At 43.9% G+C, this 17176-nt stretch overlaps 1 protein-coding gene across 3 annotated transcripts in view; it reads right to left on the bottom strand.

Annotated features, from left to right (window-relative positions):
- Nucleotides 1–1662, bottom strand: part of JMY (junction mediating and regulatory protein, p53 cofactor) — a 65086-nt gene extending 63424 nt beyond the window's left edge. For 2 of the 3 annotated variants that reach the window (XM_086479324.1, XM_086479323.1), the window contains exon 1: nt 775–1662. In XM_086479324.1, the coding sequence (XP_086335450.1) occupies nt 775–1662 (888 nt within the window). The remainder of the gene's footprint in view (nt 1–774) is intronic. The other variant, XM_086479326.1, reaches the window with a different exon arrangement.
- Between the last annotated feature and the right edge of the window lie 15514 nt (nt 1663–17176).

Below are 17176 nucleotides of genomic sequence, written 5' to 3'. Positions count from 1 at the left end.
ACGTTAAAAAATTCTCACACACTGATGCTAGAAATTAGTTAGCAAAACCTCCTCAACTACTTTCATCTAAACAGTATATGGAATGAGAAAGAGATGGCATGTCCTGAAATACAGAAGTCTTGCCAGACACTAGCACCAGCAAGGCAGTAAATGCTAGGACCTGACAGCTTGTTCTTCAAAATCCCAACTCTAAGAACTCACTACCTGAACAAAAGTTGTAATTACTCCAATTCCACTGGAACACACCATCTCACTTGAAATATCAGATTCAGCACCTAGAGCCTGTAGGAATTCAGAAATATTTGTCCTCAAATGCCACAACTGTACTGTCAAAATAAATACTGCATGTTGCTGCTCCCATTGAACAGAAAAATTCAAACTCCAACATATCCTGGTGCAAAGCAACAAGAGAACAAAGATCTGAGAGCAAGACCTGCCAAATCCATCAGATACTTGTTCACAAACACCTACATTTGGTTGTGCAGAATAAAGTACCAAGCCACAGTTGGATGACCAGGAAATCTACACCTTCTTATATTCCGGCCCTAGAGAGCTCGGAAAGGTTAAGCCTCATTTTCTTATTAAGATTCCCAAAGCTCTCTTTTTTTAAAAAACTAAAGAGTTTTCCTGTACTTTTTCTTTCTTTGTCCCATGGTCCGACCAACCCAGCAAAGGCAGAGGGGAGCAGCTGGAGAGAACAACTAAAGAAGGTGTCATAGAGTGAGGGAAAGGAAACAGCAAGGTGGAGATATCTGGACCGAGCGGTAGCCTCACCTCCTGGATTCGCCGGCGGGCCCGCTGCAGCACCTCCTCGTATCCCTTCTGTCGCAGCTCGCTCAGGCTCTCATAATACTCTTCCGGGTCGTCAGTCTCGGTGAAGAGCACCTGTGAAAGGATCTTCCAGCCGCAGGTATCCAAGCTGTGGACCAAGTAAACTTGCAGTTTGTAGCAGAGAGCGTCCATCTCCTGCTCGGACAGCTCCGGGGCTCCGAACAGCACCGTCCACATGCCCGAGGGCTCCTCGGGGAAGGCAGGCAGGTAGGGCTCCAGCTCCGAGTTCACCGAACACAGCTGCTGGTGCACCGCCCGCAAGTCTTGGAAGGAGAAGAGGCCGGCCCAGCTGCACTCCTCCCCCGCGGGCTCCATGTCGGCAGCGGCCGGCTCGGCCGCCGGCAGCGGCGAGGGCGGCAGCGACAGCGCGGCGGCCACCTCCTCCTTCGCCAGCTCCAGCACTTCTATCTCTTCGGCGGCGCTTGCCGCCTCCGGGCCCCGCTGCGGCCTCCGGGCCGGGCTGCTCTTGGGGCGCAGCGGGCTCTTCGGCAGCGCCTCGGCCGCCGCGCCCCGCTCGGAGCCCCGCGGCCCCGCCTCGGCGTGGGGATGCGCGGAGCCCCGCGGCAGGCCGGCGTCCCTGCGCACGGCAGGGCTGCCGGCCTTGGGGGCGGCTCTGGCCTCGGGGCCGGCGGGGCCGCCGCGGCGGAGCTCGCGGGAGCAGCTGCGCTGGCGCTGCGCCGTGCGGTTGTGGCAGGTGATGGCGAACTTGCCCTCGATCTCGTTCCAGGCCACGATGAAGACGAACTTGTGCTTCTCCCGCTCCTGGAAGGCGTGGGGCCTGACGGCCACCCAGTCGGCCTCCAGCGTTTCCTCCAGCGCGAAGGCGGACATGGCGCTGCGCGGCTTCCCACGCACACCACCCACCCTCCCCGCTCCCGTACCGTCCCGTCAGCCGCCTGCCCCGCCGGCCGGCAACGGCTCCCCGCAGTCCCGCCTCACCGCCCACCACCAGCCATCTTAACGGCGGGGGGACGGGGAAGGCGCCGAGGGGGGAGGATGCGCTGAATCCCCACCGGAGCGGCGAAGGGGGCGGAGGGTGGGGAGGGAGGGAGAACGGAGAGGAATCACCTCTTCTCTGCTCGGAGCCCGCCGCCGCTGGTCATCAACCCGCCGCCGCGGCGGACAATACGCCGTGCCCCCGCACAGGTACTCCGCGCGCGTCACGTGGGGCAGGATCTGTTTACAAGCGGCGCTGGCGCTGCGGCAACTCCGCGCCGACCCCGCCCCGCGGCCTCCCGAAGCCCCGCCCCCCGCTTCGCGAGGCTCCTTCCCCATTGGCTGTCGCCCTGGTTTCTCCTGTGGAAAAAGACGGGCGGAGCCTTACGTCCCGCCCAGCTTTTCTCCACCGGCCACGCTCGCGGTCTCCTGCCCTCCCTCCCCCGCGGTGGGCGGGGGGAGGGCGACGCCCCGCCCCTTCCCTCGGTCGTAGAGCGAGGCCGGTCAGGCGCCCCGCACTGCATGCTGGGAAGGGCTCGTGCCGGGGGGCGGTCGTTAGTGGGTGGGGCCGGGCCGAGCGGTCGCACGGGAGGGAGGCGGGGCCGAGCCGGAAGCGGGCGCTGCGGGGGGAGGTGGGCCGCGTGTGGCCGCTCTGCGCTGTGGCTGCCGGGGGCGGTGGGCCGGCTGTGCTTCGCCTGCCGCGGCTCGGGCCTTGCCGTTAACTCGGCCCCGAGGAGCGCGTTGGCCTCGGCGGGCCCGCACTGCCGCTCCCCTGCGCGCTCTACAGCAGCCTGCATGCAGCCAGTGCTGCTTTCCAGGGCCTCTTGACCCCAGGCTGGCAGAAGGCCTTTAAGTACGGAGGTCCATCTAGGCAACAAACCTCCTCACAGGGAATTGATATCTGCAGAGGATTTGTCTCAGCTTTTCCTGTAAAGTGGTTTTCTGCATGGTTGGAGAAAAGGATATGGTGCTTCAGCGGCTTGTTTTAGTTGTGTGACTTAATTCTGGCTAAAGATTGAACCAAAATACTGTTACCAGGAGTGCCTAAAGGCATGCCATGCAACAGGAGTTTGCACTTGCGCTGCAAAAGAGTGCAACGTCTGTGACAAAACCTGAAGACAAGAGCACGCTCTGAATTAGCTGTCGTGCAATTGTGTACTTTAATAACTGAAGTTAACAGCACTGAGACATGGCTTTTTATGCTCACATTGCCCAGTCCTACTTGGGAATTGGTACTGCCTGCCATGCTTTCCAGGGATTCCAAGCATATTGCAGAGCACGTGGGTTACAGTGAGCCGGGACATACAGCTCTCATAAGCATGTCTGAAAGGAATGATTAATCACCTGTGATTCCAAGGCCAATGGCCAGTTTCCTGGTGCCCTTCTATTTCTCTTGTTGTATAAAAGAAAAAAACCCCAAAACTTCTTATTATAACAATCCCAAAATAATTACATCAAAAAACAGATCAGTAGAAAATATGCTTTGGCCCATCTGTGATATTGTTGTCCTACTCCAAATTAAAGGGAGCACCAGGGAAATAAAACATTTGCATTTGCCAGAGAAGCAAGAGAGAGTCACAGCTTTTTTTCTAAAGCTGCTGTATTGACTACCATCCTCTACTTGGAGGTTGAAGTATTTAAGGAGAGCCTCTGTCAAGCCAAACATTCTCTAGTCATTACCAAAGCAACCTTGTATATGCAAGAGAATCAAAGTTACATCTGGAATACACAAAGTCACAGCTGGTAGAGAAAAGGAGGAAATTATGGCTCAGCAGCCAGAGGAAGGACCATATCTGTGTTCTAAAGCTAAGGGTGATGTGTGCTGTACATCTCGGAGAGCAACATTCTTTTCTATTACCATAAATTTAGGCATCAGATCAAAGCACTTTTGAAATGATCTGGAAGATTTGATTATACCCCACGTAGAAGTGGCCCAGCAAGGAAGCAAAGAATACGCTGGTGGAGGAAATATGATCTCTTTCTGTTGAGTATTCAGAAACAAATTTTCAGGAGATGAATGTAAGCAGCAATCCAGTTTTGTCTTTAGTAAAGCGTGAAAGAAAAATTGAAGCAGTAAAGACGCAACTATATGTGTGTATCTATACCTCTAGGCTTAAGAGAATTAAACATGGATTCAAAATTTCTTGTCAGCCAAAGGATCAGAGTCTTAGTATTTCAGGTGCGTTACTGTAGAGGCTGAGGTCTTTGAAGCAGTATTAGTGTTCTCAGATAGCAGAGGGGCAAGCCGATATGATTTAAAACAGATACTAGGTAAATGGAACATTTGGAAGCTGGCTGAAAACAAGTCTGAAAATCACTCAGCTGCAATCAAGTTTCTGATAGGCTTCTCTTCATGCATCAGAAAAGCTGTACTGTCAGCTCTCAACAGCTATTATCTTTTGCCGAAAATTGTACCCTTACAGAAAAACCTACAAGCAAGTAGCAATTTTTCAAAATCACATTATCAAGGAGCACTGAGTAGCCTTCATAGTAACTTCTGTACTGGGGGACAGTCAGATTTGTCATTCGTAAAAATACAAAGGGCTGGCTTTTCTGATCTTGGTGAATTGTTCTTAAGGGTGGTTAAAGGAAATATATCCCTGATTTCTACTGAATAAACCAGCAAAAAATTAAAATTACATTCTTAAAAACCTAAATTGGCTTCTGAATAGGGCTTGTGGTGGGGTGTATTCTTCATCACTAGGCAGAGTGGTTTAAGTAGCACCCAGTCAGCCTGACCTAAGGTTGATTCCAGCACTTTAAAAAGGTGACAAGTTTGAGGCAACTGAAAGAACGACAGGGGAGTGTCTCTGAAGAAAACCCAAGCTGTCTGGAGAGCAGGGGACTGTGGCCATGCTACTGCTGAGGACATGGCACTTCAGCACACAAGGATCCCATCACTATCATGGAAACTGCACACGTGAGAGGCCTTAGCAGCAGGGCTCTTGGAAGTAGCAGTTAGCTGACAAGCCAGATTACTATGTTCTATAAAGACAAAGCTTTCTGAGAGCCACAAGTGTCCTGTCACTAGTGAGCTGAAATGTGAGGTTAGGAATTCAATTGATGTCCTGGGTTTTTTTGTAAGAATTGGGTCAAGTGCCAGAACTTTTAAGACAGGGAGTACTTTGAGTCATTGTTATCCCTCAGCAGTCTCCAAGCAGTGATATTTAATAAGATCATGAATTAGTTAGCCAGTGAAGAGTAGGTTTGCAAACTTCCAGGAGTTACTCTGTGCTCTTTCTGCCTTGCAGATCATTTCCCTGAGCCCGTATCTGCTGGTTCTTAGACATAATCTCAGTTCAGGCTGGTGTTGGGAGAACAAGGAAACTACAGAATCCAAATTCAGCTCAAAAGGTAGCCTGCCTGGGCAGATCTATACATAATAAATAGAGAAACGGGCTGGTGATGGGATGGAACCCTATGGAACAGCACATATGTACTTCCTTGCACGTGTGTGAGGTGGATTAGTAATTTCCGGGCATAAATGGTTGGGTTGTCTGTAGATTGAATAACCTGAACCACTGCAAAGTGATCTCACCCAGTGCTGCTTAAATTGTCTTCTGCATGCTGATGTTGTGAACCAGTACAGAAATACTACTCTGAGTGTTTCTACAAACATTCCGACACCAAGTGTGTGACTCTTACAGCAAGGTGCTTGCTGACCTGCAATTATACCCTTCTGGAATCTTTGAACACCTTGGATGAACTAGTTCAGTACAAAGCATTTTTGAGAAAACCAGGTCTCATCTGGGAAGCCTGATTTAAAGTTTGATCAGTTCCAACCGACTGCTGTTGCAGGATGATTTCTGTCCAAATCCAAGACTATTGTATACTCAGTTAATCAGCTGCACAATTCCTTATGGCAAGATGAAGCGGGGAGGATATACAACAGCATGCTTCAAAGTACCATAGAATTTGGAGTATTTTTAAATGTCCTGAAATTGCTGTTAAGTATCACACTTAACTCAGCTATGCTGGACAAGCATTTTTGATAGGTTGCTGTTGGTAGTGTGATTCAGATTTTAATGTGGGCAAGTCAAGTAGCAAAGTCTGTCTGCTGTTAGTGGGGGAGTCTTTCCTGGCAAAAGTTTTAAGAGTATTTTTGAAAGTCTGTGTGAAGTAAGACAAGAAGCTGTCTGCATGAAAGCACTGTTGTCTTTGTGATGGCTTAGTAGCAGTGAAACATGCACCCAAAAGCATACTTTGTAGTAAGAGTTGTATCTGCACTTGAAATTCTCGAAGTGCCTGCACTTAACAGCTTTGATATAGGAGATTTGGGGTAGTTTCCAAGGACAAGGAATTGCATTGTATAGCAGAACCAGTATAGCTTCAGTGCATGTGATAGCCCATCCATTTTATGGAGGAAAAGTATATACATTGGATATTTATACTGGCTCTAAACTGAAGAATTTTCTGCAACCAAATATTATTGCAGTTGTAGAACATGTGGAGTTATTACTGTGTGGTAAGCTTTACAAACGTGTGAGAAACTGAACATGTAATGTAATCTCTCGCTTACTGCTGAGAAGACCCAGTAGTTTAAATATAAATCAATCTTTCCTTGAAAGGTATCATTCATAAAAGTTAATCTTCTCCTTTTTAGCCAAACAAGCACACTGGCAAAGTTAGTTTGTCTGTTTAATTGAAGGGCACAGTCAACTTACTGGAGTAAAAATTATGTTGGTAATACTCAAGAATCCCTCTTTGAAAGCTCAGATGATACAAAAACCTAAGTTCCAATTTAAACTTGCCATTGTAGTGGGAAAACTCTAAGTTTAACTCAGAAGAAATTTAATAAATTGCATGAAAGTTATCAGTAGTCTCTGTAGCAGATAAAAAACAGTTTGCAACAAGAGAGACAGTTGGAGCAGTCCTGTCTTGGAGGCTGGGTGATTTGGGAGAGGTGGTGCTTGCAACTCTCTTTATTGGTTTACATAGTAATTAGTCAACTTGTTTGTTTACGGAAACCATATTCTTATGTGCTCACCCAAGTACATGGGGATAGGGAAAATGATCCTGAAGACAGAAGGAACAATTTGTACCTTTGAGAAATATAAAGTTTTTTAAAAGTACTTGGTTTTTATCTTAAGTGCAAAAATGCAAGAAATATTTGTAACGTAAAAAAAAATATGTATTTTTGTCATGCTTAATATCACATAATTAAACAAAGATAACTTTATCAAACAGTTCCCTGAAAGTCATATTTTCTTTGAGGACAAGAGTGAAAAACTCCAGTCATAATATTTTGAGATTCCTCAAAATATTGATCTATAAAGAAAATGCCTGCTTGGCTCTGAATACATTACTGAGCTGTGCAGCAATATCACAACTGTAGTGGATCATTGGAAGAGATTATTCAGGGAAAGAAGAAGCAATATGTTTAGCCATATCCACAATTCTACTCAGTCAAGAACATTTGTAACTAGGCGGGGAGGCCACAAACCACAGAACAAGCATTGAGTTATAACAGACAAAATACCTACATCATTCTAAAAAGAGGAGATTACAGTTCCCGTGGCAGTCTGCCTTCTGATTAATCAGTGGAATGTATGATAAGAAAACAGTTCAGATGTTTTTAAGTAGTTTTAGAGGTTCCAGTTTCTCTGTCCATGATACCCTGATAGAGAGATCAATAGCCTGACAATCCTGGTCTGTCTGCAGCATCATACCAGGCCTGTTCTAAAATAATTTGAAGGTATAGAAAAAGATTTATCTGAAGAAATCTGGATTACCCTTTGAGTGAAAAGAGTGGGTTGGAGACCACTTAGCTTTCAACCACTCTGTTGGGTTTATGTGGGTTTTGGGGGAGGGCGGGCTGCAGAGGTGGCTTCTGTGAGAAGATGCCGGAAGTTTCCCCTATGTCCGATAGAGCCAATGCCAGCCAGCTCCAAGATGGATCTGCTGGTGGCCAAAGCTGAGCTAATCAGTGATGATGGTAGTGCCTGTGTGATAACGTATTTAAGAAGGGGGAAAACTGCTGTACAACAGCAGCCAGAAAAGAGTGAGAATATGGGAGAGAAATAACTCTGCAGACACCAAGGTCAGTGAAGAAGGTGGGGGAGGAGGTGCTCCAGGCATCCAGGTGCAGTCCATGGTGAAGAGGATGCTGAAGCAGGTTGACCTCCTGCAACCCATGGAGGTCCATGGTGGAGCAGATATCCACCTGCAGCCTGTGGAAGACCCCATGCCGGAGCAGTTGGATGTGCCATGAAGGAAGTTGTCACCCTGTGGAGAGCCTGTGCTGGAGCAGGCTCCTGTCAGGACCCGTGAACCCGTGGAGAGGAGCCCACACTGGAGCAGATTTGCTGGCAGGACTTGTGACACCACAGGGGACCCACACTGGAGCAGTCTGTTCCTGAAGGACTGTGCACAGCAGAAAGGACTCACGTTGGAGCAGTTTGTGAAGAACTGCAGCCTGTGGGAAGGACCCATGCTGGAGAAGTTCATGGAGGACTGCTCCCATGTTGGAGAAGGGGAAGAGAGTGTGGAGGAAGGAGCAGCAAAGATGGTGTGTGATGAACTGACCACAACCACCATTCCCTGTCCCCCTGCACTGCTCAGTGGGAGGAGATGGAGAAATCATGAGTAAAGTTGAGCCTGGGAAGAAGGGAGGTGGCGGGGGGAGGTGATTTTAAGATTTGTTTTTATTTCTCATTATCCTTCTCTGATTTGATTGGCAATAGATTAAATCAGTTTCCCCAAGTCAAATCTGTTTTGCCTGTGATGGTAATTGCTTATCTAAACCCGTAAGCCTTTTGTCATATTTTCTTCCCCGCCTTGTCCAACTGAGGAGAAGAAGTGATAGAGCAGCTTGATGGGCACCTGGCAGCCAAGGTCAACCCACCATAACCACCTATCTTTTTCATGTGTAATCCTGTCATATCCCATAAACATGTAAGCTGTTGTTCCTTTGGTCTGAGGGAGCAAAACTTTGAACGCTGGATGAGTCACTCATATTTCCAGTACGTTTCCAGGCCATCTGACCTCTGCAAGATTCTGCAGGGTTTATGTCATTGCATTATTACGCTGGCTGAGATGAGCCTAACAGACTATTGTAAGCGCAGCCAGTGCTGTACTTGGGTCACAGTTTGGATGGTAAAATTTCTAAATACGTTCTCTAAAAGGCTAAGAATAGATTGGGTAATAGACCTAAATTACTCAATTACGTGATTAAGGGGTGAGTGTACCATTTCTACCCAATACTTGAGAGGTCTTAGCTCAAATCTGATAAAATTAATCTATTAAGGTGACAAAAATCTGCACTCAGCCAAGAAAGCATCAGGATTTGTTTGCATTGTTTGTGACTTTCAAAGCTGTCTTACCAGACAAGGAATTTGATCTCCAATCAAGACAACACATTCAGGGACTGACAAGGAATTTGCCTTTTACTGTCTAATTAATTCTCATTGCTCTCTCTCTATTGCTTAAGATTCTAACTATGATCAGTTATCAAACTAAGTGTCTGTTATTTATAATCGCAAGAATACTGTGGTTTTCACCAAAATATTCTGATGTTTCTTATTCTGCCCTTCTTTCATACAGGTCAGGGAAGCCCATGAATACTTACTGATTTTCTTTATTGTTCGCTCTCTGTCTCAAGAATCCCAAGTGCATTTTGAGTCACTTGCTAGCCTCACCACAGAAACTAGTCTATCTCCAGCCTGTGTGTAATCTCCCTGCTCTTTCAGCTATACTCTTCTAAATATTTTGCCTGCTTATGTTAAAGCTGCCTTGTATACATTTGTGCAGGATTCAGTCACAGCTCTGGCTGCAGTGTAGCCATACTTAAAGCATTTGAAGAGCAACATATTATAAAATTAATTTTGGGTTGGCACAACAGCAACAGGCTATGCCAAAACAGAGGCAGAGTTGGGGCAGAAGCTAAAACACAAGGCAGACTAACACCAGTATTAACAGAATTTGGAACATAAACAATATTAGACTTGTATGATGTTTACAAAACACAGAGCATTTTCCTAGGCATTTTGAAATTCTGTCTCCTAGTAAAGCACAAGTCAGCAGGCTGGAGCAAAGTTTAAAGCCTTACCAGGCTTTTGGTAAGATTGATAGAGCAGAAATAACTACTGATAGCAGCAATAGTTTGGCAGATACGTGTTTCAGCATTTTGGGATCCATTGAGATTAGAGGCAGTTCAAGACAGAGGACAGACTGCTGGGCTGTGCACTAGTGAGAAAGTCTTGCAGCAAAATTCTCCAGAGCGCTATGGGAACACTCCACACAACAGTACAAACTCATCTTACAAAGTGAAAGGTCACAATAATGCTGCTGATGGTATGGGCAAGCCTTAATCCTAAGTGTTCGTATCAAAGCCTGTCAGAATGAGACCCCTACATCTAGAACATCTAAGGTGTTCTCCTCTATGCATCAGAAGGCCCGACATTTAGCTTCACTTACAAAAGAAGTTCTCATCCTGATTAGGCTGTTCTGGAGAAATACTGTATAGCAACAGCTGCTGTCTGTACACATAGCAACACCTGAAGCTGCTACATACTTGAGTCCAATCCAGTTACTCAGTACAGGAGAAACAGATGGTATCTTCATCTGGTTCGATCTTCAGCTGAATTGCCATGTGATCCCACTGCCAGTACTGAGGAAGGGAAACAGTAAACTGCCTGGTAAAAAGCAGTCCAAATCTTCTGTTGAGGGACTTCCATGCTTCCCAGCGGATGGATAAAATCCCTCCTTAAATCCAGATGATCAGATTTTGAAGAATAGAAAGGTCTGAGAGAGTTTATACAGAGCTATAATTCGTAGTTCAAATGAGAGTCATGAAGGGGAGATGAGTTTTGTTTCTTTTTGTAATGTCACTGGACATTACTGTTTGGCAAGCCTCTAAGCAGGCATTCTGCAGTGATGCAGCAAAGTTCAAGGATGTGAGATGGAAGAGGGTGTAATGTTAGAAAAAATACCCGTTTCTGTATCCAAATAATGTTCAGAATTTGCAGAGAGTGGTTGTTTCTGCGATTCTTTGTTACTGTCACGTGATTGCTGATGAATAGCTGGGCTGAAAAAAATTCAGGCTTGTTAAAAACGAGACCAGCTTTTATTTTTAGAAATAAATATTTTTCCTTTCAAGCAGTATCTCAAACTCTTTGCACAAAGATTCACCTTCTGATTGCAGGCCCTTCGGAATTGAAACAACATCCGTATCCTGACTTTATAAAGTTGTTTGTAGGCAGAAGTGAAACATGGCCTTTTAAATGGAAATTAGGAGGTTACCTTTGTCAGATTTTATATTATTATTCTCTAGCCCATTTAATAAGTCTTACTGGTTTTAGTTCTTACATTTATGCCTCAGGCAAACAATTTATTCTATGAGGAACAGAATATTCAAAACAATTTTCTTACAGATTTATGTTCTGTATTCTCAATTCAATGTCCTAACTCACCCTGCACCTGCATCTGGGTAAGCATCAGTGTGTTCTATGACTCACCTAGAGCTATGTTAATACAGGTATGTATGTCTCAGTTGGTCAGCTGATACAAAGCGTAAGCTGTTTATGTATGTTTAGGTTAATGGCAGGTTTTTTTGAAACTTGTAAAAAATGCATTTACCCATTGACCCTTTGCCAGATGACCTGTTGATGTCTCATCCAATCTGAATCGTTTTGCAATTCACTGTTGTTAAAATTAATTTGCCTTTGGATACTTCAGCAGTTGGACTCATCCAACCTGAATTGTTTTGCAATTCAGTGCAAAAATTGGCCAGCACTTTCAAATATTATTAGGTGTGGAGTGGCAGGGACATGGACTGATGAGTGGCAATTGTGTAAGCCTTGTTTTCTCTGAAGACCAGGCTACCATAACATACCCAGCATGAGCTCTGAGAGGGGTACTTCAGTGTTGCCAGCACAAGCTCTGCTCCTGGTATTACCAAGGTTTGCTTTCAGCATCTGTTCAACAAATTTGATCCATACCTGACATTACTGAAATGAAACCTAATGACACTATAAGCTATTATCATATATTTAACAATCACGTATTTGATTTTAACATAGCATACATAAGACAGACCAGTTTTTATTATGGTATTGTATATTTGTGTTAAGGCTGTGGACTTGTTTTCTTTTGCAGAGAAGCTGGTCATCCAGGTCATCCATAGGAATAGTTTTTGTTAATGATTTCTCATGTGCTTGTCATTAATTACCAGCTGACACGTTTTCCAGCCGGTCTTTATTCCTAGAATTGCATCATATGACAAACACATCTTAACATCCTTTACTGTTGATGCAAGATCTAAAGAATTCTGAGCTGTTCTTCGACTTCCTGTTGGTAATTTCTTGTCATCATAATATGGCAAATCCTTTCTGTTTGATTGTATCAAAACTATATTCTGTATGTTTACTCCTTTTGGAGATATTCGGGTTGTCATAACCGTTGTCATAAAAAATATGAGACTAACAATGTTTAAAATAAGGGAGAGATATCTTTTATTAGACTAATACTGTTGGGGGAAAACATGCCCTTCTTTAAATATTGTTAATTGATAACATCAGTAGCTGTTAAATTCTAATCTTTTTCCTTTTCACTGTTTAGAGGATCCTTTTTGGTAGTATAAGGTTCATTTTCTTAATGATTATGTTATTTTCTATTTGTTGAACACTGAAAGATGGCTCTGTTTCTTTTGCTTGGTAATTCCTTGATTATTTACCAACACAGAAAACTCATTTATGCATTAATCACTCTATTTCTGCTTATTTAAAATATCACTGGTTCTTCTGTAATTAACAGCTGCATTCTTTGTAGTGGCTTCTTGTTTTCTGTAAGATTTGATTGACTTTAACATATTATGTCTTTTGATTATTTTCAGACAAAGTTTTAAATATCACTGCTGATGGATCTACTGAAGATCTTTACCTGTTGCAACTGACTCGAGTCAGCTGCAAGGATTCTGATTTTACTGGATATGCCAGAGGAGTTCAACGTCTTGAATCAAGAATTTCTATCGCCTCATCTCTTGTTTACCTTTGCTCCAATGAGATACTGATCCTTTCCTTCTGGGAATGGATGTTTCACTGGTGACCTTGTTAGTAACAGGAGACTCCCCTTCCGGTGCCTTTGTTTAGCATCCCTTCATTTTAATTTCACAAATTGCATTTGGAATTTTCTTGAGGATTCTGAGTGGTACCAAATGTATTTTATATAACAAGATTTTTTTTACTGTAGGACCCTGGTTTTAATTTGTAAAACTGCAAAAGCTTCAGTGCCATTTCAGTCATCAAAAGTTTAACTTCAATGTAGTTGATTTGTAATTCCTTACTACAGCTATCTGAATGTGAATCCCTCAAATCTGTATTGTTATTACACTAATATTTTACAGACATGTGTGTCTTAACTTTACTACCGTGCATTGTCTCACTGACTTGAAAGGAACATCTTCCATTCCAAGTAGTATGGCAAATATTCCACATAAGCTATTTCTTTTTACGTGTTTGCAGTCAGAGCAGATGCTAAGAAGCAGGGGAAAGGATCTGACGAAAGGCTGGTATAAAAAGGGCAACCTGCAATGGGGCCATAGGTGGTGGCAACATAGCTTCTTTTGTTAAACAATTACCAAGAGCCTGGCTTCAGTGTATTTTGACCACAACTTTTAAGTGGCCACTTGAACAGAACTTGGGGTAGCTTAGGTGAAGTCAGATATTGCTACTTTTATTACAGAATCAGGAACTGTCTGGGAAGGACCTCAACAGATGAGGCAGAACATCTGTTCTCCCAGAACATCATCCACTGGAGGTAATGTGTTCCTGCGAGATGTCCTTGCTGTCACTTTTCTGATGCGTCCCACAACAGAGATTCCTTAGTCTTGTAGGTGGCTGCTACACTGCCAAGTTTTCTTTGTGATGGGAAGATGTTTCCTTGTCTGTAGCTTATTTACCTTCTGCGGTTTCAATACTGGGTTAAGTCCTTTGGCTCTGTATTGGCTAGAATCTACGATATTAGCAGGGAATAATAAATTGGGAGAGGATGGATGCCTGGGAGCCTGGCATGCATAGAAAGTCTTTCCAAGGAAAATGGCTACACAGAAGACAGTGAGGAGTGATGCTGTGGGAAGAAATGGAGGTGCTGCACTGGCTGACGAGGCCCAAAGGGAGGGATAAGCTGCAATGGGGTAACAAGTTATACCATAGTTGTAGGCCAGAATCTTGAAGGCAAGAATATGAATGATCTGAATAGTAAAAAAGCACTCCGGCTTCGTCTTGTCATTATTGGAAGAATTGTGTTTTCTTAGGTTTATTTAACCAGAAGCAAAGACTCTGAGTTTTAGCATAAAGGACTGCCTTTCGCTCAGTAAAGGATAGCAGGGTAAGAGCAGCTCTTTCCTGTGGAGAGCAGAGATAGTTGGGGCTTCTAAGTCGGTAAGGATGGAGAGGTAACCCAAGGAATGGCAGCTAAGCAGCGAGAGGAAGAGCGCTAGGAAGAAGGAAATAATGAAGAAACAATGGCACAGTGTTTATAGAATCATCTCTGGGGGATGGAGAGACGATAGTGGCATCCTCTAATAATTAGAAACTTTAAGCCTGTTTTACTGGAACAAATGAGTCAAGAAGGTCAAAGGTTTTTATTTATATTACCCACTGTACAATACTGAATAGTTAAAGTCTGGCCATTCAGAGACACCCAAATGTCCTTCAACAAACACCCACATCTAACAACAAACACAAACATCTAACAAAAACCCAAAACAAAACAGAAGTTTAAATGTTTGTTAGCCACAAAGAAAAGAAAAAAGCAGGAAAAGTGATTGAGGAAGATTTTAATGACATCTCTTACTTCCTTTCTCCATAGCTGTAGTAGTGGCTGTCGGTTTTGTTTTGTATCTTGTAATAAGGGAAGTTGTATTTGGCAGCCTTTTAGGTGGCATTGAAGACGATAATAACTGTTCTTTTTGGATGAAGAAGTTAAGATGATGAGCCAGAGCTGCTGTTATTACTGTTGTGGTAAAAGCCTGAATCTGCCTCCACAATGATAAATTCAGAGAAGTGAACGCAAAAGGGGAAAGGGAAAAAAAAAAGGCAAGTTAGAAAATGCACCTTCTGTTACTGCTCCTGAATTTAATTTACAGCATTGTTGCTAGAGGAGACTGAGCATAGCCCATAGCAACTCCAAGATTTGGCTTTTACGAGCATTGAGCTCTTTAAGGGCACAGCTTTACTCTGCCTTCCTGTTGCAGACTTGCACCAGTGCTGCCAAAAAGAGTGATCTAGCTGGCTAAGACATAAGTGAACATATAGGAAGAAGAGCAGAAAGAAGACCATGTTGGGCAAGATCAGGGGCACAAGTGAAAAGACAGCAGGAGTGCAAGTTGTCTTCCAGCAACTGCATTTGATGAAGCTGGAGACAGTATCATGCACCCACCCCTCTAGGCACTGCTCTAGTAAGGGTGTTTCTTAGGACTGAGGAAAGAAGACCCAGAGGGGTCACAGAGGATCTACTCGTGTGCCACATGATCATTTCATGGTCCTTGGATGGCTACCTGGAGACCTTTCTAGCTTTAATCTTTTCTGGCTTGTATAGATAATACTGTTTTACAGCCTGCTACCTCTGCTCAACACTGGTGTTTCCTGACTGTCTTTTCCCTGTCTGAGCCTCTCTCAGGGCACGTGCCTTTGAATATCAGATAATCTGAGCTGCTGCTGTTCCTATTATAGTGTGAGAGCCACACATAACTCTTTAAGTACTGTGGTTTGCCATGTTACTAACTGTGTTTTCTTTAAAGAATCATTACGCTTTTATTTGAGCTGGAGTGGATACAGGGTAATCATCAACTAGCCCTCATTAACCATTTTCTTCCTTAGCTTGAGCGGAAAACCTAATTTTATAAGAGAATTATAGGATGGTTTGAGTTAGAAGGGACCTCTAAAGATTATCCGGTTCAACCCTGCTGATATGGCAGGGACATTTTTCACTAGACTAGGTTGCTCAAAGCTCCATCAAAACTGGCCTTGAACACTTCCAATGGTAGAGCATCCACAGCTTCTCTGTCCAACCTGTTCCAGTGTTTCACCACCCTCACCACAAAGAATTTAATGAAAGTTTATTTCATCTTTATTTTGCTGCATCTCTTTTAGGACTGAATGACCTCTCCACCTTTCTTTGTTCCCTGGTGTTCAAAACAGTTTGTATGGCTGGCCTTCCACACAGGAGACCAAGCCCCGTGTTTCTTTTCAGCCAGCAGCAAATGTTCTTTTAACCTACATTTAATGATATTTCCCATCTTACAGTCTACTTGGTTACCATCTTTACCACACAATTTCAGATTGACTGCAAATCTTCTTCATTCCAACTGAGCTGGACTTTTGCACTTTGGACAACTTGGGACATGTGTTTCTGCCCCTTAGGCCTGGGCCTTGGTGGAGGCCAAGCCCCTTCACTCCTTAGGCTTATAGGCAAAACCAGCTGATTTTGTATGAAAAGATTTGAAGAAAACCAAAGGCTTTTTTCAATTTTGTTCAAATTTATTCTTCATTTTGACTGGAAATAAAAACTGTTTCAGTAACATTAGATAGAAATGAAAAGAAAGTGGTTTCATTTTTTTTTTGTTTTCTTTCTCAAAGACCAGAGGAAAACATTTTTATTTCATTGTGAGAATGAAATTTTGGGAAGCTTTTAAATAATACAAACATTTTCCTTGTGAAATACTGAGCAGTTTCAAATTAATTTTGCTGGAATATTCTGTCTTGTAAAGGGCAAAGAAGCAACGGGAGATATTGTGCTTTCAATCTACAAGACAAAAGGGTTTTGGGGCCCAGGAGGAATTAGTTGATGCCTGAATAAAGGCTAAGGACTGTTCTGTAATTAAATCTTCCACTGTCCTGAAAGAAGCAATTTCTGTAATTTAGCCACGTGAATACGTTTTACCACCTATGAATTCTGTCAATGAGAGCAGCTACAGCCTGGAGGGAAATAGAAGGTGCAGCTAGAGAGGGGCAGGGAACTGCTGGGTGGGAATCTGCAGTGACGAGCTTGTTGGAGACAGATTGATGGCTCAGAAATGCACTGTAAATAAATTTAATGATGGAGTTGTGAAGCAAGTCAAGAAAAAGGAAGGTCAAAAAAGTGTAGGATACGCTGTGATGCAAATGCATTTTCATGAGGAGGCATCTCTGCAGTTGTGAAACACTGAGATCCTTGGAGAGGACACAGTGAGTGTGAAAGAGAAGTGAAACAGAAAAGCTTTCAGAGCACTGCAGCAAGAGGTAAGCTGTTTGTTTCACTGTTCTCCTCGTCTGCTTTCCCTGCTTCTGTTTTCTTCCTACTTGTTTATTATTTTCCTCTTTCCTCTCCAATTCCATCACTTGTGTTCTTGTTGCTTGACTTTCTTTGTATCCCCCAATTAAAATCTAAATACACTTTTGGATTAAAAAAGGGATTTTTGTCTACTACATTT

Source organism: Leptosomus discolor, chromosome Z (genome assembly GCF_034619465.1).
Source record: "Leptosomus discolor isolate bLepDis1 chromosome Z, bLepDis1.hap2, whole genome shotgun sequence".
Taxonomy (NCBI): Eukaryota; Metazoa; Chordata; class Aves; order Leptosomiformes; family Leptosomidae; genus Leptosomus; species Leptosomus discolor.
Note: the sequence above shows the minus strand (reverse complement) of the source record. Positions and strands in the feature narration are given on the sequence as shown.